General features: G+C 50.4%; 1 protein-coding gene across 2 annotated transcripts in view; it reads right to left on the bottom strand.

The window, feature by feature from the left end:
• Positions 1-20,559, bottom strand: part of CACNA1E (calcium voltage-gated channel subunit alpha1 E) — a 257,484-nt gene that overhangs the window by 118,824 nt on the left and 118,101 nt on the right. For both annotated transcript variants that reach the window (XM_084636282.1, XM_084636281.1), the window contains one exon: positions 9,697-9,800. In XM_084636282.1, the coding sequence (XP_084492408.1) occupies positions 9,697-9,800 (104 nt within the window). The remainder of the gene's footprint in view (positions 1-9,696; positions 9,801-20,559) is intronic.

Below are 20,559 nucleotides of genomic sequence, written 5' to 3'. Positions count from 1 at the left end.
ATAAATTGGTTAGTCTCTAAGGTGCCACAAGTACTCCTTTTCTTTTTGCGAATACAGACTAACACGGCTGTTACTCTGAAACCTTCAGAACTGTTGCCATTCATAATGAGTAAGTCCACTTGGAGGTTATTTACCAGAATATTAGACAGCAGCTCCACGCTAGCGGAGAGAGAGGGCACAACCTGCAAAGGCAATCGTACAGTGGTCAAGTTTAATGCATCGCTAAGAACCACGTAATAGCCCACCAGCAGTCCATGCCAGCACATGGGCTCGTACAGCACCCCATTGTGGACACAGTTACACAAGAAGCGCTTTGCTGGGGAGACACTTCACCCATGCTAAGACAGCCCAGCTAATTGCAGGGAAGAAATACCCTAAGAGGTTAGGAAGTAGCCTCTTGGCCAGCTAAAGGTGAAAGAAGCTGTTTCCGACTACATGCTATCTGGGTATCCATTAGGTTGTGCACCATCTTTACAGGATGGCACGCACCCTCAATAGAGGGTGAGGTCACAATTTTCATTGGTTCCTTCAAATGCATCCCACTTCCCACTGGCATCGTCTTCTCCTGAGTACGCACAAGATAGCTAACCCTTTCTGACACTGGAAGAGCAGCGAGACAGCACTGCACATCCTAGAGGAGAGGTAAAGCAGAGTGTTGGGAGCACTTTGGCAAGACTGTATTCCATATCATCTCATGATTTCACACAGCAGCCACACACGTGTGGAATAAGACAGGTGATAGGACTGAGACCTGAAGAACTGGGCCCATGACAGCTCTCAGAAAGGAGTTGCTATCTGAGAGGAAGGAGCTAATGTAATTTACCCAGCTTAATTTGATTCCATCTATCACTGGTGAGGTCCAACAGGTCAGTGAGAGCTCATGATTGAATAACGTCAAATGCTGCCAATAGCTTAATAGAGCTAAGTGTGGAAGTTTGGCCCTTGGAGAGTGCCCGTCAGCATTACAAGTTTTGTCTCCATGCCAAACCCATGTCTGAAGCGAAATTGGAAGGGCTCTTGGATCTCAAAAGAGGTGTTTGCACTGCTGGAGCTAGCCAGCCATCGATTTCTGATGGATTGTACCCAGGAAAGGAGACGTTAGAGACAGGGCATTAGTTGGCAGGTTTGTTGGAATCAGATGATAATTTTCTGAGCCCAGACCAGATCTGTGCATGTTTTGGGGATGCTGAGAGTATGTGATTTCAGAGGAAAGCATTGCGGGGCTCTATTAGAAACTACCCCTTTGGGTTCTACAAGTCACAAAGGAAAATGTCCCGGTTCATATTCGATGTCATGGCTTCCCCAGTGGCTTTCAGAATCTTTGCTTGTAAAGCTGGCCTAAAATCAGTCGGGAAAGGAGACATGGCTTCCTTCTTTGTCCCTAAAAAGAAAAGGAGGACTTGTGGCACCTTAGAGACTAACAAATTTGAAATCTTCTTTGTCCCTGACTCTACTTCCCCAGAGCTAGATAGTGTCTCAGACGCACTCAGATTGACACTCACTCCAACTGTCTCAGACACTATTCCACGAAGCAGTGCAATAGCTTGATGGAAATACTTATTTTATGTCTAGGCATTTCATCACCATAGCACCTCAATGTCCCATGCTATCTGACTGCAAATAAACCTAGATCTGTGCAAAGAGTCCGGACGTGACAGACTCCCTAGGTTTATGCAGTCTAACTATGACACTTGGGAGTTTAAAGGGAGGTTTTTGGCCTCTGGAGTACACCCCAAATACTTCCCCTAACACAACAGAAACCCTAGGCACAAAGGACGTAATATAAATTAATAAAGGCTAAAGAAGTCAAACAGCATGTGTTCTAACCACAGCCTAATGCACGCACATTTTTATGACAATCAGACTTCATCCGACTGTGCGTCCCAGATGAAGAAAAGTTTTCTACATTTTTGCCATAAAGGTCTCCACTGGGCACCTGTTAATGCTCCAGTAGTTGATATTAAGGGAACAGCCCAGATTCCCTGTCACACTGGGGCCTTGTCTCAAGTCACAGCGATGAACATTATGCCCCTCTCTCTCACAGCCATCCAACTTTCTGCTGCTCTGGAGTGAAGCTTCGCCCCCTCCTGCAGCACTGCAATGGCAACATGTGCAGGAATCAGAGTAGCAGCCATGTTAGTCTGTATTCGCAAAAAGAAAAGGAGTACTTGTGGCACCTTAGAGACTAACCAATTTATTTGAGCATAAGCTTTCGTGAGCTACAGCTCACTTCATCGGATGCATTCAGTGTAAATACTGTATTTTCCACTGAATGCATCCGATGAAGTGAGCTGTAGCTCACGAAAGCTTATGCTCAAATAAATTTGTTAAGTCTCTAAGGTGCCACAAGTACTCCTTTTCTATGTGCAGGAATGTCACACTCTCGGTCTGTTGTCTGGGCATCTTGCAAAAGCCAAATCTTCTTCACCTATCTCGGTCCTCCTGGCAGCTGAACAGGGTTGCTGTTCCCTAAGTATCTAGCACACCACTAGATCATCACCACTGCCAATTAGGCGAACCACCCACTTGCATCCCTCCCCAATACAAATCCTCCTAAGAATAAATAAACAGTGGAAATGCCAGCCAGTGCCTGGGAAGATCACTAGACAGCTATATCCAATGCAATGCAATGCAATCAGCAACGAGTTACCTTACATAGGCCCAGAACAGACAAACACCAAGACCTCAGCCTCACACAGAGCAAAGAAAGATCTGTGATCAGCAGACCCTTTGCCATCCACAGTCTTACTGCTGATGGGTCACCCAACCTGGTCTGCATCACAAACTCTTGGCTGGCTGACACTGCTGGACCAATGTGAGCTCACATTGTCTCATCTACCTACGGGACTCTAGTCGTCACACACCCAGAGCAAAGGAGGGCAAATATGGAAGCAGAATAGCCATTCCCCTCTCTTCTGGGCTCAAATGCAGGAAACATTCACTAAAAACAAAATCCTTTGAATGCATCTATTTAATCTGTGACTCCTTAGACAAGACTAACCTGGGAAATCTATAAACCTCCACACACCCACATGGTGATTAAGTTCACAAAATTCACTGCCTTGAAAGACTTTAACGTCAGTGTAGATGATGCTTCTGACAGGTTAGCCCCAAGCCTCTTATCCTAACCTTCCACACTATGTTTCTCATAGGCATATTCTGAACCAGCACAGATACCTGGATACACACTGGCCTGAATCCTAATGCTGGACATGAACATTCGTAATGCAAGAGCCACCCAGTTCCAATTGTATCACTTCCTCCTCTAGGAGGAAATAACTCCCCCTTATTGCAAGAAAGTGAGAAACCCACCCAACCCCCACTATGGTCTGCCCCCCAAAAAACTCTTGGACTTGGCCAGATTCCAGAATTTAATTATGGAAAACTCTACGCCACCAAGAGGCCACAGAGAAGAGTCAATGAAGCAATACAACCACTATCTCTGATGGCTGCTATAAAGCACTCCCATCCACCCCGTCGCATACACAGATTGCCACAGTTTTTGAACGATTTATGACAGGAAAAGAGGGGAAGAAGAAAGCTTAAGCATCAGAGGTGAAAAAATGAAGTCTGAAACAGACAAATTTGGACCAACTTTCCTACAAACCTCCATCACTGCCGTGAAGGAGGCAAAGAGAGCGTACCTCTTCCTTGCCACCCCAGACAGCAGATTTACACTCCACAGAGCCTACTGTTGTGAGGGATTACTTTTCCACATAGAGAAGATCACCCACATACGGAATTACCTCACAGACCACCAGGAACAAGCAGAAAGTGGGACCACTTCAGACATCAGCAAGAGCTGAGGGAATAACTGGTTATTTGGTTCAGTGACCAAAACAAGACATCAAAAAATATATATATATCTGGTTCACTTCAAACTGAAACTGAATTTTTTGTTTTTTTCTTGCCAAAACAAAAAACTGAAAAAGTTTAGTTTTGGTCAAACGAATTGTTTGAACATCCTTTCAAAATGGCGTTTTGAAACAAAACGGTTCATTTCAAAACAAAATGTTGAAATGGGTCATTTAGACTTTTAAGAATTTTTCACCGTGTTTTATCCAGCTGAAACTATATGCCAAATTTGACACAAATTCGCCAATAGTCTCAATCGCCCCAAAACTGCATTATTCAGCGTATTTACTATTGGACTGAAAACTTTCGCCCAGATCTGTCAGCTAATCTGAGGGAAGAGTAGAAAGGACAGTTCCAATTTTCGATCCTGCACCTTGAAACATCCCAGAGCATTTTACCAGCTTCACAAACAGGAATTATTCCATCTAGTGCTGGGTAATAGCTGCCTGTGGGGTGGTATCCAACAACACTTCAGCGGTACTCATGAACTCTACAGAACCACTGAGAACGGGAAATGAAGAAGAGTACCATCATGGACTGAAACCTGAGGAGAAATGAATTAGGCATAATACCGACCTGCTAGGCTCAATATCCCGACTCTTACTTAAGTAGATCTACAGTGAGATGGGAATGTTTCATCTGAAAAATAGCACGTCTCTACCACTGCTCCCACTAGCGCTAAGCTGGGACACTGTGTTGATTGTCTGACATTAATATCGAAGAGGACTAACCATCTGGGTTTGACATAATCAGCCAGTGAATGACACCTGAGGAACACTTATCTGACATTACAGCTATTATACGCCCTCCATAACCCCCTGTTTACTATACAAATCATTATCATTATTATTATTCACGGTGTCTCAATGGTGCTCAGAGCCGACATCAAATAGTACAGGACAATGGTCATTATGTATGTTACAAAATGGAACTGCTGTTTCCGTGGTGTCCTTGTCATAACTCATTCCTTCTCCAGCTGCCTGGATGTGTTAGGTGACTAAGGATAGAAAAGGGCCCTTCCAAGCACTGAGCCACCCCAGAAACCAGAAAGGCTGCATCCATTCATTCCCAGGCATTTGGAGTGTCAAGTCATTATTGTCCTACCAGCATGACTCCATGTGTCACAACGCAGAGCAGCACATGGGGCTACGAAGCCCACACACCTGCACTGAGCTCCCCGGGCTTTACAATGGAAAGTCAGCTTGTGGGATACATTTTCTCCCCCCACATGGCTGTTCCTGGACAACCCCAGTTCAGTCCTTCTGTGCAGACCTCCGGAATGATAAAAAAGGAGGATTAGGGAGGAGATCGACTTGCTGAAGTTGTTCTCTTCTTGCTCATCTCATGCTCTAAGCCTCTGACAGTATTTCAGGACATGCCGGTGCAGTCATGGTTCATCACCATGGAGACAAGAAGCTCTGTTTCTCTTCAATCCCCAGCTAATGGGTTTCATTAAACTCCCATGTCCTCAGAGACAAGTAAAACGGTTCCAACGCTGCTGTCTGCACGCACCCGACCCCACACTCACAGCTCAGCCATACCCTGGCTCAGAACTGCACCCTGCACTCACAGAGAGCTCAGCCACCCCCTGCACTCATACACAGCTCAGCTACAGCCCGCACTCACAGCCACAGCCCACACTCAAAGAGAACTGAGCCACACCCCACACTCCCAGCCATATCCCCCAGTCCCACACAGCTCAGCCCGCCCCTGCACTCCCACACAGAAAGAGCAAACACACATAGCCACATCCTATACTCACCTCACTCTCTCACACGCAGGTTAGGGCTTCACTTGGATCTGGGGGTCTGATTCCCAGCTCGCGTAGACAGACTCACACTAGCTCCCATCAAGCTGGCATGCTGAAGATAGAAATGTAGCCAGGCAGCAGCAAGAGGCTACATGGACTCGCCACCCTGGGTGCACTCTCAGCATGGCGAGCCTATGCTGCTGCTCACCCCTGCCCGGGCTGCACGGCTATGTTTAGCATGCTAGCTGTATGAGAGCTAGCACTGGTATGTCTATTTAGGAATCACACCCCTAGCTCCAACTGTAGACACAGCCATACACACCTCATAGCCACGCCCATGCCCTAGATCCTGATCCACAAGCTCCATAGCTAACCAGCCTGCAGCACACACTACAGGTCCCACACACTCTACTTCTATGCTCTAGCCCCCTATGCCCCACCTCCCAACACTCTCTCTGTGTGCCCACCCCCTACACCTTAAACACCCCCCCACCTGACACCCAAACTATACACCACACACTCTCCCACCAGGAACACAACGATCCAGACCATTTTCCCTGACGGCTTTCGGCATCAAATGGGAGGCTACATTAAAACACAAACTTCACATTGAGAAGAGAACAGCCAGCCCTTCCTGCCCTCATTGCTCTGCCCCCAGTGAGATGGCTCAGCTAGAACCACCCAGGTAGAAGGAAACACTCCAATTCAGCCTCTTGCTGCCCCTGCTCCACGTCCTGCTGCCAACACCCCTTTCCAGTTCAGGATTTATCTGCACACCAGTTCTCCCTGGCTGCTGCAGCTTCACAGGCTCCTCCCGAAGCTCATGAGGCATCTGTCATGACAGCGCTGTGAGCTCTCCAGCCAAAGGAGATGCCATTCCTGGCTTTAAAAGAGATCCCAACACCAGGGCTGACTCAGACCAGCTCTTGAAAGACCCCTAGACTGCGTTTTCCATTCATATTGTGCCAACTGTCCCTGTCTAGGTTGGGTTGAGGAGCCAGACAAGAATAGAGAGAGCAAAGTATGTGTGTAGTGTTAGTAGTGACGGAACTATACGTGCTCTGGTTGGCTACTCGAAGCAACCGCCCTCTATGACCCTGTGATACCGAGACAGCGTCCCAGCCTGGTGACTCGACAGATCTTCACCCCCAGACACAAAGCATCATGTGACACTGCATCAGCCATAACAGGAAGACACGAGTGACAATCCAGGTCCAGACATCCCACGTGGAGAACTGGGGAGCTGAACCCAAAAGAATAAGCAGCCGAGTCGACTGATTGGAGCCAATGGTATTGTGTTATAAAAATGTTTCTAGTACGGTCTTTTATTAAAGCTTGTATCTGAACTTAACGATCATTATGAGACATGTGCAGAGCATAGTTATGAATTCATGTATATATAGAGAACTGAGCTCATAAACTTCGGCTCCACCTCACAGCAGGACAGTGAGCAATCAGACAAGGCGAAGTACCCTCCAAACCAGGTATTTACACAAAACCAGACACGTAATGAATAATGATCCATTGAACAATCCAGGAAAAGACAATGCTGGGCCACTGAAGTTATTGGAAAGACATTGAGAGACCTGAGGATTTTCCCACTTTGAATATCTATAATGACTGAAGAAAATAAACCTGCAAATCCCTTAACTATGGAAGGGTTTGGAAGTAAAAGGCATTCGGAACTTGAGGGACAGCCTGTAGGCAGGAAGTTATCCATGAAAGGCTGCTGGGTACGCTGGGAAATTGTTCAATGGCAATAGATAACTTGTATTAGCGAAGGGATTTTATCTAATACAGAAGTAAAGTCTGAGGTTGCATCTTTTATGTTTCTTTTCTGTGTAACCGGTATGTGTTTGCTCTCCCCTACTATTTCATCTCTGAATTTGTGGTTTTTCTAGTAAATAAACCTTGTGTTTATTTTTATCCCAAGCAGGTCTCAGTGTGCAAACTGTGTGCAGTGTGGGGGCCAAAGCGAACTGATAACTGGGGGGCTGGTTTCACACCTTCGGGGCAGGGGAGGCAAACCAGAGGGGAAAGGTCTGAGTGTCCAGTAATTAAGAACTTAGGGAGGACAGATTTGGGGAGACTCGGCACTGAAATGGCCATTGGGGTCACCCCGCCAGGAGTAACTGGGCTGGTGGAAGCCAGGATGAGACCTTGTGCTTGTGGGCAGGCTGCTGGTGTTGGCGCTTTCAGCCACAGCAGCACAGCATTAAGTCACCCCAGGGTTACAGGGCAGATGGTGACAGAACCCCTTCCTGGTCTGGGTGAGCCTCCAAACACCACAATGAGGCAGTAGCAGCTGGCTATATGGCACCAGAGAGTGAGCCCGTTACATTATGTGTCTCTTGTCTTTTAGCACGGCTTGGGAGATTCAGAAACGCTGGAAATGGGCTGAGCTTTCACATCATACCAGAGGCTGGGTGGAGTGACAGGGCCCAGAAGCCCGCCTGCTAGGCAAATGACCGACTGTGTGACCAACCTGGGGCATCCTCCTCCCCCGGAGAAGCTACTGAGATGTGTGGAGCTGGTGTGCTGAGGATTAGCAGGGAAGGTGGTGTGGAGGGCAGAAGTCTGTGTCATGCACTAAGCCGAGTAGAGAGAATGTCCAGCATGGTGAGACAAAGCCAACTCTAAACCTAGTTTCAGAGTAGCAGCTGGGTTAGTCTGTATTCACAAAAAGAAAAGGAGGACTTGTGGCACCTTCGGGACTAACCAATTTATTTGAGCATAAGCTTTTGTGAGCTACAGCTCACTTCATCGGATGCATGTTTTCTTCTTTGGAAAAGTAAACGTCTGGTGAGACTGGGGCCATGTCAAGGGAACTGTGCGTGGTCGATAATTGCAAGTGGCATTTGATGCTCCAGAGACACTTATACCATAATACAAAACATCCTGCCCAGACCAAAAGAGGACTGGCCAGCAGCAACAGCGGTACAATCACATTGACGAGCTGGGAGGGACCAGGAGGCATGAGATACGTTAGTCTTGCTGATACAGCTGCATCAAGGGGGCCTTTCTCACTCCACTAGTGGCTGCACTTCTGAGCAGGCAGCCGTGGAGGGAACAATGCAGCTATGAGCAAGTTCTCTGCTATTCACAGATTCCAAGGCCAGAAGGGACCACTGTGATCATCTAGCCTGATCTCCTGTACAGCACAGGCCATAGAGCTTCCCCAAAATAATTCATAGAGTGTGTCCTTCAGAAAAATATGCCGTTGTGATTTAACAATCGTCAGTGATGGAGAATCCACCGTGACCCTGGGGAAATTGTTCCAGTGGTTAATTCCTCCCACTGTTAAAAATGTACACCTTATTTCCGGTCTGCATTTGTCTAGCTTCAACTTCCAGCCATTGGAACGTGTTAGACCTTTCTCTCCTTGATTGAAGAGCCCAATATGAAATATTTGTTCACCATGCAGGTACTCAGAGACTGTCATCAAGTTATTCCTTAATGTTCTCTTTGCTAAGCTAAATACACTGAGCTCCTTGAGTCAATCTACCCCAGTTTCTCCTGTTAACACATCCCAGGATCACTTTAGCCCTTTTGGCCACAGCATCACACTGGGAGCTCATGTTCAGCTGATTATTCACCACAACCCCCAAATCTTTTTCAGGGTCTCTGCTTCCCAGGAGAGAGTCCTGCATCCCCTAATATGGCCTACATACTTTATATCTAGATGTCTACATTTACATTTAGCCATGTTAAAAAAACACATTCTTTGCTTGTGCCAATTTACTGAGCGATCCAGATCATTCTGTCCTCTTCATTATCTACCACTCCCCCAGTTTTTGTGTCATCTGCAAACTTGATCAGTGATGATTTTATGTTTTCTTCCAGGTCAATGATACAAAAGTTAAGTAGCTTATGGACAAGAACAGATCTCTTTGGGACCCCACTAGAAACACTATTGCAGGCCAAGCCTTCCCCAGGAGGAGTCACTGAAGGGAAAGCTGAAGGAGGGCTGAGCACGAGGAAGCTCCCAAATACCCCAGTGCTAATCCAAGAGCAACCAGTGATTGGGTCAGGACACAGCAGGGTTAACAGGGGTTAATGGACCCAAAAGAAGGGGAAAGCAGCTTGCTTACCCGGAAAGCACTCCCAGGACAAGGTTAAGAACAAAGAAGGAGCCGATGATGATGAGGGGGATGAAGTACAGCCAGTTCCAGGTGGCTCCTAAGGCATCATTGGTCTGAAAGGGAAAAAAAAAAAAACAGCGTTACACTTTATTCCACCTCTGTGTGACCATGAAGGGCTCCGGTTACTTCATCCCCCAGGGTCTTTAACCAGGGCCCTGTGTGCCCCGGGATTCCACAGCCACGGAGCCATCTGCAGAATCCTGCATGTTGCCCAAGTGCCATAGAACTGGCTATTCCACCCTCCCACCCCATGTAATTCATTGAAGTTGCCATTTGGTACCCAGCACTGGATGGAAGCCTTTGCTCCCTGCCTCCACCCTGCCTGTGCTGTCCTGTACTGTCCCTGTCAGGTGCAGCTCACCAGCACAGGCCCCCTGGTATGGCCCTTTAAAGGGCAGAGCAGGAGCCAGAGAGGGAGAAACTGGCTTGGCATCTTCCTGTCCTGAGCCAAGAGCACATCCAGACCTGCCCTGATCCAGCTAGGGAGGAGCCACTTGTCGCACCTTGGAGCGGTGTTGTTTGGAGCTCTCACCACCAGGCTGGATTAGGCTGAGGAGCTGTGCCATGCTCAGACAGCTCTGCTCCCCGCTCAGCCCTGATGGATATGGGCAGGGGTTTGGGGAGCCATGGTATCTGCAGAGCAGCACCACAGCAGGCCTGAGAAGGAGAACTGAGGCTTGGGAGGGAAGCTGCTCTAAACTGGCTCAGCTGCCCTTGTTTCCCCAGGGACTGTGCAGCAGTGACCTGCGGTGGGGCTGGGGGGCTGGGCTCAGAGCTGGGCCGGGTGGTAGCGAGGTTGAGAAGAAAAGGAGGACTTGTGGCACCTTAGAGACTAATCAATTTATTTGAGCATAAGCTTTCGTGAGCTACAGCTCACTTCATCGGAGGTTGAGAAGGGAACTGGAGCTGTGAGCGTTAGAACTGGCCTGCATGGAAAGCACTGAGTGCCCAGCACAGAACACCTGATGTGGTGCTGAGCTGCTGCTGGCTTATGAGCTTCCTGGACAGTCAATGCTCAAAGCTCTGCATGCCAAGCCGCAGCAGCCTGGAGGGAAAGAGAAAGGTTGGTGCCCGCTCTGACACTGCACACAGTGGCATACAGCCAGAATCCCAGCTCTGTCTTTATGCCAAATCTTTACACAAACATCAGGAGCTGGGCACTTGGGGGTTTGCATGCAAACTCTTACAGAGTCCCAGTTCCTCTGCTTTTGTTCCAGTGCTTTTCCCCAAGCCTCTCCCTCCAGTCATGTCCCAAGGGAAGGGAGGGGAGCTAAACTGATTCATTAGCTGGGCTGGCTCCTGGCAGCAGGCTGCCTGCTGAGCTAGGCTGGGGTGCGAAGGGGACGGATACTGCAGGCAGTAGGCTGGAGGCTGTGCCAGAGAATTTAGGGGGCCTTGCCCCATAATACACGGGGCCTTGGCTATTGCACTGCCCTACGGAAGCACAGGTCAAATAACAAACAAATGAGTATTGCTCATGTCTGAGTCTCCTGGAATAGAGCTAAGGCGGCTGGACACCCTGGCTGCAATGGAGAGAATGGCACCACGTTAGCTGCAGGACGTCAGACTAGATCAGGGGTAGGCAACCTATGCGGCACGCGAGCTGATTTTCAGTGGCACTCACACTGCCCGGGTCCTGGCCACAGGACTGGGGGGCTCTGCATTTTAATTTAATTTTAAATGAAGCTTCTTAAACATTTTAAAAACCTTATTTACTTTTACATACAACAATAGTTTAGTTATATATTAAAGACTTATAGAAAGAGACCTTCTAAAAACGTTAACATGTATTACTGGCACGCAAAACCTTAAATTAGAGCGAATAAATGAAGACTCGGCACACCACTTCTGAAAGGTTGCCGACCCCTGGACCAGATGATCACGATGGTCCCTTCTGGTCTGAAAATCTCTGAGTCTATGAGCTCAAGTATGGCCACAGACACTACCGGTCCTACCAAACAATGTTTTATCTTGATCCAAATAAAGGATGGAGAATCGTACCCGGAGACAGAGTGTCTCAGCAGGCCACGCCTTGGCATACTAGAGAAGGCAGCTGAAATCTGCTCCATTATATGCAAACCAGGGGAGGTTCTCAGTCTTCTGACACATAGCGAATGCTGCTCTCCAAGGGAAAGAGTGGGCACAGCTCCAGCCCAAGTCTTCCCCTAAAACGGGTCATCCCATGCACATGAACCAGGAACCCCTCTTCTCTTCCCCACCTCTACTGCAGTTCTGTGCTCTCTGCCCTAGTGTGACAAGAAAGCGGCAGTCTCATTACGGCTTGGGACCTCTAGCGTTCCTCCAACACAACCTTCCTCCTCTGGACAGGAACATGGAGCCAGGACTTGTGCCAAAGGAGGGAACTGGCAGACACACGGCTCCTCTCCTCGTTATCCCAAAAGAAATTGACTGATGACCAGAACTGTCTGAGAGGAGGGAGGAAGGTTGCAGTTTGACTCACGTATTGCTCTTCTGGATGTGCAGATGATAATGCTGTCTCAGGCCAGGCATGGAGCAGACAAGTGCTGTGTAAACTTCACCCGCACAGCTCTGCCAGTCTGACCCACAGAGCAGCCTCTGCCACTCCAATCCTGGCCCCGTCACACTGTTCTGCTGGCGCCCCTCAGGGCTGACTTGCAGCATCTCCTTGCTATTCCAGGGCCAGCCCCCTCAGAACTGCTGTATAAATACATCTCCTAGGTGACCTTCAGCACCCTCTGCTCTTCCAGCCCTGTTGTTTCTGATAACAAAGCTCAATCACCGCCCCATTATTTCAGAGCTGAGCCTCTCGTACACACAATGCTGCCAGTGTACTCTGTGAGCTGAGGAAGTGGGTGAATACCTAGGACCAAGCTCAGCCAGCTCATTTCACACACTGAGAGTCTAGATTGGGAAGCTATTTCCCTACTCCATCACCTAGAACCCCTCAGAAGGCCTCCCACTAACTGAATAGCAGCAGAGACTCGGACTGCTGACAGCATCTGCCTGAGCCAGTCACCTCAGCGGAGGTCAGGGAGTCCTCCCCTGCCCCACAGGACAGGAACACGCTCTCGGTGCTCCTCGCTCAGTACAGACAGGGATTCACAGTGCCAAACCCAGGCTGAAATGTTGTGCCTCTGCCCTTTCCTCCTCCACCAGTCCCACACTGCCATCTCAAAGCTGGGGTAAAAACTCTTCCTCCCCACAGAGCCTGGATTCTAGCTATACACCATCGTAGGCAGTGCAAGTATTGGCACCCAGCCCTCTCTGTCACCTCCCCTCCATCCCACCGCAGCTGACCAAACTTGGGGATACAGACACTGTTGGTCCCCGCATTATGACCTGACAGGTGGGTGGATGGGGACACATTTCCTCCTCTCTCCCCACTATAATCACACCTATCATTGTAATGGCCTCCCACTAGGGTGCGACCAGCCTGCGTGGACGGGTGGAAGTCAGGTTTCGCATTACAATTAAGGAAGAGATAAGCAACTTCATTGCATAGAATTCTTCCCTCTCAACCCGGGCCACGCTTCACAGATGCAAACACTGTGGGTTTTGTATTGCTTAGCATGGTGTAGACAAGAAAAGAGAGCCCAGAATGAAGTCAGGCGGGGAACGTGCAAAGAGAAAAACCTCACATTCCGCTCTGTGCATGGCTTCAGGCCTTACCTCCTTGGAGAGAAGGATGGGTCTCAGCTGCCGTGTTTGGATGGGATGGAAACTTCTCTAGAGTCCAACAGTGTTTGGATTTGGTATTTTGCTCCATCCCATCCAAACACAGCAGCTGAGACCCATTCTTCTCTCCAAGGAGGTAAGGCCTGAAGCCATGCACAGAGCGGAATGTGAGGTTTTTCTCTTTGCACGTTCCCCGTCTGACTTCATTCTGGGCTCTCTTTTGTCTCGTCCATACCATGCTAAGCAATACAAAACCCACAGTGTTTGCATCTGTAAAGCGTGGCCCGGGTTGAGAAGGAAGAATTCTATGCAATGAAGTTGGCATCTCAGCTAGAGGCTGCCAATGTTTGTCTTTCTAGTTTGGGGTTATTCCAAGCACACGTCTAGTCTGATCATGTCGTTGTTAATAGCATATCAACCGTCCTGCATTATGGACTCACTGGTGAGACTCAGAGGAACAGAAAGAGAAGATGCCAGCGCCCAGGAGAGCACTAACGACAGGGCCAAACCATATCAGCTTTAAAGGCTTCTAGAGAGCACCGCTCCGTAACATCTCAATACAATTATTCACTGAGCCTTTTAATAAAGCAGTGCCCCATCTCCACCTCACTGCCACTTCCTAGTTCCCATTCGTCCTCTTCTCAAGTCATCTGCGCATGACGCCGGCCTGAGCAGTGATGCGGCAAAACGTGACCGTCTGTGGGAGGTGGCATCAATCTTGCTGGAATGAAAGATTCTTTTTTTCCTAACGCTAATTAAGCCCTCATTTTCATCTGACTCATCGGCAGTGCATCTCCAGATCAGCCAGGGTAGGAGCCACCGCGAGTCTCTTCAAAAAGAAAAGTAATCTCCAAAGATTGGAAGAACAGGCCAAAAAAAAAAAAAATCTCCGAGGGGGGAAAAAGCCCCCTTCTTAACGGGAGATGACAAATTGCCGGCTAAAACCCCTGAGCTGTGACATTGGTTCCTCACTTTCTGTGCCTCCCAGCCCTGCCTTGCCTCCCAAAGGCTTTTAATGAAAGTGAAGCCAATGCACTAAATCAGGGGTGGGCAAACTTTTTGGCCTGAGGGCCACATCAGGGTTGCAAAAGTGTATGGAGGGCCAGGTAGAGAAGGCTGTTCCTCCCCAAACAGCCTGGCCCTACCCCCTATCCAACACTTCCCGCTTCCCACCCCCTGACTGCCCTCCTCAGAACCCCTGACCCATCCAACCCCCCTTGCTCTTGTCCCCTAACTGCCCCCTCCCCGGGACCCCCCCGCCCTGACAGGTCCCCCGGGATTCCCACCCCCTATCCAACCCCTCTGCCCCGACTGCCCCGACCCCTATCCACACCCCCTCCCCCGATAGGCTGCCCGGGACTCCCATGCTTATCCAACCCCATCATTCCCCGTCTCGATCCCCCAAGAACCTCCGCCCCATCCAACATCCCCCTGCTCCCTGTCCCCTGACTGCCCCGACCCCATCCACACCCCCACCCCTAACCACCCCCCAGGACTCCCTGCCCCTTATCCAACCCCCCGGCCCCAGCCCCTTTACCATTCCGCTCAGAGCAGCATGTTTGGCAGCCGCACCACCCAACCTGAGCCAGGCACGCAGCCCCGCTGCCCTGCAAGAGCACGCAGCCCCGCCACCCAGAGCACTGCCCGCGTGGTGGCATGGCTGCAGGGGAGGGGGGACAGCAGGGGAGGGGCCAGGGGCTAGCCTCCCCGACCAGGAGCTCAGGGGCCGAGCAGGATGGTCCCGCGGGCCATAGTTTGCCCACCTCTGCTCTAAATGCTCCTGAAAAGACCGAATCAAGGCTTTGAAGCAGCTCCTGCCGTCAACCCAGAACAGACTGTGACACTGAGTGTTGGGAGGTAGTGAAAAAGGGCCAAATGGGACTACATCCCCTGTCCAGGAGGCAGGCAGCCCATTCCCTGATCCCCCACAAGACAGCGCCACTGTACATCACTGCCTTTCTCTCTGCCCTAATACCTGCTTGCTGATGCTCCCAGGCTTTGTCTCTCTCTTGTTGTCTCTGCCTTGCTTTCCTCACCTGCAGACTCTAATTACTGAGAGTGACACACAAACGAGAGGGGGATCATGACAGACGGTGAAAGCAGCTTGGGGGCGGCGGTGCACCTGTGCCGGGAAAATGGTCTCAATTACCAGCCATTTCAGCCGTGACGCAGCAGCAATGTTTTCTTTGACGAACGTGCCCAGCTGGGGGCGGTGCCACTTCTTGAAGTAAACAGTCACACACGGCAATTATCACATTAACCTCCGGAGGGGAGTGCGGGAGAGATGGGCGGATGGATGAGGTGGCGGTGGCGGAGCGGGGATTAGAACCCGTGTCTCTCCATGCTTTGCAGGCAGCGCAAAGAGGGGCGTCTCCTGCCTTTCCCAAGTCCTTTGGGGAAGACGGGTAATCAAAGCCAGATGAGAGGAGAAGCCCAATTCGTAAAGCACCGGAAAAATGGAAGCAAAGCTCCCATCTCTCCAAAGGCAGCTGCCCTCAGCCAGGCTGGGCTTGGGTGAGAGGCATAGGTTCATTCCTCTTCCAGTCCTTCACACGTCTCTCCAAAGGACCCTGCAATTTGAGAGCTCTCCTTGTTCCCTTGATATCCTCCCTTCCCAGCATGTCCCTGTGCCCTGCTGCTCACCATGGCTTGGAAAGATGGATCGGGGGAGCCATCCCTTCCCTGCCCCTACTGACAAGCACCATGCTTCTTCCCAATGGCCTAGCTCTCAGACAGACCCTCCCACCCCCCACCCCCATGGTAACAATCAGTCTCACCTCCAGCTGGCCTCCCAGCCTCCAAGCTTCCCCCTTCACACATGTTCCTTGTGGGAATCAGCCTGAGGCCCTCACAAAGCTAAGATGGCATGGGGCTCTCCTGAGCAGTGGCCTGAGCCAGACAGCTGCCTCCTAACTGGAGCTTGCTGGGGAGGCCAGCTGGGGAGTGACTACAGAGAATTCTTTCCCAGGTGTCTGGCTGGTGGATCTTGCCCACATGAACTGGTTGCCAGATTTGGGGTTGGGAAGCAATTTTCCCCCAGGTTAGATTGGCAGAGACCCCGGGGGTTTTTGCTTTCTTCTGCCACATGAGGCACGGATCACTTGCAGGTTTGAACTAATGTAAACGGTGGATTCTCTGTAACTTGAAGAGTTTAAATCATGATTTGAGGATTTCAGTAACTCAGCCAGAGATTAGGGGCCTGTTACAGGAGTGGGTGGGTGAGGTTCTGTGGCCTGCAATGTGCAGGAGGTCAGACTAGATGATCATGATAGTCCCTTCTGGCCTTGATGTTCATGAGTCTATAACGAGAGGCAGTATCTAGGGGTAGACACGGGTGTTGGGTGGGAGCTCCAGGCACCGCGACAACTGATAGAAGCAAACCTCTGGAAAGTTAGGAGTCTGGGGTGTGCTGAGCATGAGAGTGGTTGGATCCCTACCCAGACCCCCTCATCTAGGCCCACTCAGCCACTCCCAGCCCCAGCTAGAACCAGGAAAGGTAACGGTGCACAGGAATGAATCACAACGAGGGGCAGAGTTGATCAAAATCTTTCAAAGCTTGAAAGCACAGAGGTCCTGTCTGAGATTGGGGTGACAACTGTTTCACTCATCCCTAATATTGACATGGCCTTTTGCAGTAAGCTACCTTCTCCCCCACCCCAGTGTAGGTGAGGAGACACCCTGGCCATTACTAGATGATTAAGGCAGCATGGCCTAGTGGGTAGGGCACTTGACTGGGGTCCATTCCCAGCTCTGAGCAAATCACTTCACATCTCTATTTCCCTCTCTGTGTTGCCCATTTTGACTGTAAGCTTTTTGGGGCAGGGACTGACTTGCTCTGTGTTCAGACAGCATCTCACACAACGCAGCCCTGACCTCAAGTGGGGCCTCTAGGCACTACTATGACCTAGATAATCATGCACCTGGGCTAGATAGTGCTGGGGACTCTGACTCCAGGTAAAACAGACCAGGACAAAGTTGCCAAGAAGAACTGGGTTTCAGCTCACAGCCTAAGGGACTGGCTGGTTTATTTCCTTCATACTTCTATGTGAACTGACTGCAGGGGGGCCAGTGCCAGATTTATAGCCCTGGACTCTGTAGTCCTCTCTTTATCTACCAAAGAGGCACAGCGTGGGCAGCAGCCATCCCCCTCCGGTAAGGCATGGACGAGGACACACTCTTCTAGGCAGGAGGCATCTCCAGGCTTTCTGCATGTCAGTCCCCGGGGCGGGTGGTTGGGGGCGGCAGACAGGGGAGGATATGTGCGGGAGCGACAGCCACCCATTGAGTGGGAAACAGACTCAATAGCAAGCAGGTAGGAACTTTCTGTCACTACTGACCGGGGGCAGATTCTCACCCCTGATCTGGAAGTTCTCTATTCCTTTCCCAATCACCCAGAGCATCGGCCTGATCCCTCCCAAGAAGCCCCAGGTCCCCAGTTCTAATTAGCTAGGCCACTAAGCACTCTCCTTTCCAGCCTTTCTGCTGCTCCCCCACATGCCAGCCTCTCATGGATTTGCCAGGATGCTCCAGCCACACCGCCGGCAGCATCTGCAGCTTTGTTTGAAGTGCTCTTCAAAGCAGGAACAGAGATGAAAAATCACCATGGACTTTACCAGCTGGAGGGAGACTGTTTGCCCGACATGCCAAAGGGATAGGGAGCCAGGGTGGGGGTGGGGAGAGGGGGAGACAAGAAATGCAGTAACTTGGGAGACAAACCACACAAGCTTCCTTCTGACATTCAAAGTGACTCTGGCAATGCCCAGGCTTGTGGAGTCCCAGGTCAGCAAGGACCTTTAACAAATGTGCTACGGTTCAAGATTGATACTGGCTTTTCCCCCCACCTTGCTTTCTGTCAGGGGATCTCCAACCGCTTTACACTCACTCGTCAGTGCCCCCGCATTATAAAGTATTATGCTCATTCTTCAGACAGGGAAACTGAGGCATATAGGGGCTAAAGGCAACATCTTCAAAAGCTTGGGCAGGTGCAGATAGGCATTTGGGAGCCTATGGGCTCAGGTGGCAGTTGGGTGCCCAAAAGTTTTCCAGCCATGCCAGTGCTGCCTGACTGCCCTGGGGTTTCAGCATCCCAAGAGGGAGACGTGTGGTAGGAGGAGTCACTGTCACAAGGCCTTGGGACACTCCCGGGCTGCAGGTTCGAAGTCAAGCAAGCAGAGCAGATGGACAGCTTCCCACTCAGATGCTCCTGGCAGCCCCCAGCACATGAGGACCTGGCAATCTCAGGGGTCAGTTGCTTCCTCAGGACCATGGTAGCTGTTCCTTAGGTATACTGAAGTTAACTACACTTTGGGTGATGGATCAGGGCTCTCTCTGCAGCTGGCCACAGCTATGAACTCCCTTCCACCAACTACCAGCCTGGCCGCAGATCACCCCACCATCAGAATACAAGGTGAGCTCTGCCTCGTCATGCGACGCTTCCTCCCACCAGCTCCCTGTAGCTGGCAAGGACAGTGAGCAAATATTCCCGACCAAGCAAGCACAACTGCGCAACATCACACAGGGAACAAGACAGACTGCTTGTGTTATTGACTCATGCCCTGCACTGATATGGAGGGTGAGTTAAAACTACTTAGACAGGGGACGATTTGCACTGTCTCTTCCCCCCACAGCTGGTTTAGAACAAGCTACATACAGTGTGTTGGGCAGATGGAATTGGGGGTGGGGGTTGTAAATTGGGTCAAGACCGAGCGGGGGAATGAGAAGGATGTTGGAGACAATAAGAGAAGGATTTTAATTGGTGAGCCGGACACTCTCTATGGCAGTTGCATGCTGTACTTGTGCACAGCCCACGCTTGAGTAAAAGGCATTTATAAACCACTTTATCCCCCGGGAAAATAAAAATAGCTGTTCACCTCAACGCGCAACACATCCTGCTCCCTGACTGACTTGGCGACAAGAGACCTCAGGCGGCACGCTGAACGTTCACATGGGAGCGCAGCGCTCTCCAGCCACTGGAAATGAAACCCAGGCACCAGCAAAGAGATTCAGTGAGGCTCAACCAATCAAGACGGGAGTTCAATTGGAATGAGGCTTCCCAGGGAAGTCAGCACCCTGGGATTTTTTTTTTTTTTTTTTTTTTTTGCCACTTTACAGAGCAGCATTCAGAAGCAGATTACAAGCAACTTCACCAGGATTATTGCTTAATAATAACGCCCAGAGAACACTTTACCATCTGTGGAATTCAAAGCGCTGTATAAAGGTGGCTCAGGATTATCGGCCTTATGCGAACTGGGGAAACCAAGTCACAGGATGAAGGACTCATCCCAAGGCCATGGATCAGGGCAGGCTTCCTGGGTGACCCTGGGCAAGCTAGTCACTCTCTCTGGGCCTCACTTCTCCCTCTGTAGCAAGGGAATAGCCTTGCCCTGCCTCACAGGGGTGTATGGAGGATAAATACCTTACAGACTATGAGGGGCTATGGTGAGGGGCACCAGAAAGGAGTATGTGATATGGGTGGACGGTAGCTGAGCGGGGAAGAGACCCCAAAGATCCTGAGCCCCAGGGCAGTGCCCTCTCCATGGGACCACACTGCTCTTCCTTGAGTCCCAAACGTAAGAATTCCAATTCATCCTCAGAAGCCCTGAGAAGTTTCTCTGACAGCCCCCCTGCAGATATCCCAGCCTAACCAGGGCTATCAGCAGGAGTGGCAGAACCTGGCAAGACTAAGGTGATCTCTAGTCTGACGGTCCCGCCCTCACTGCTCAGGGAACTGGGAGAGGAGAACATGGGCAAAGGAGAATCTCAGCTTGCTGCACCTGCAAATGGAACAAGTGTTTCCCAAACACTCACAGTGGAACAGCTCCCCTAGGACCGCATTCCCTCCCTTGTCACAGCTGCCATAAGCCCCACCACATTTGCACTAGTGCTATACCCACATCTTAGCCTGCAATGCCCCTTCCCCCTCCTGACAAACACTGGCTGTTGCGGGCAGGGCAAGGACCCCACTTCTCCCGCCAGCAATCTGCTCAGCTGCTTTGGCACTGGGTAAGGGGCATGTCCCATCAGGAGGCATCTGCACCCGGACAGAAACAGAGCATGGCTTTGTTAGATATTGCTGCTGAATTGAATCCTGGCCCATCTCAATGGGAGCACAGTAGCATCACAGTTCCCCTAGGTCACACCAGTTTTGCCAACTGG

This window comes from Lepidochelys olivacea (genome assembly GCF_965140295.1).
Source record: "Lepidochelys olivacea isolate rLepOli2 genome assembly, chromosome: 8".
NCBI lineage: Eukaryota > Metazoa > Chordata > Testudines > Cheloniidae > Lepidochelys > Lepidochelys olivacea.
This window is presented reverse-complemented; position numbering and strand designations above follow the sequence as displayed.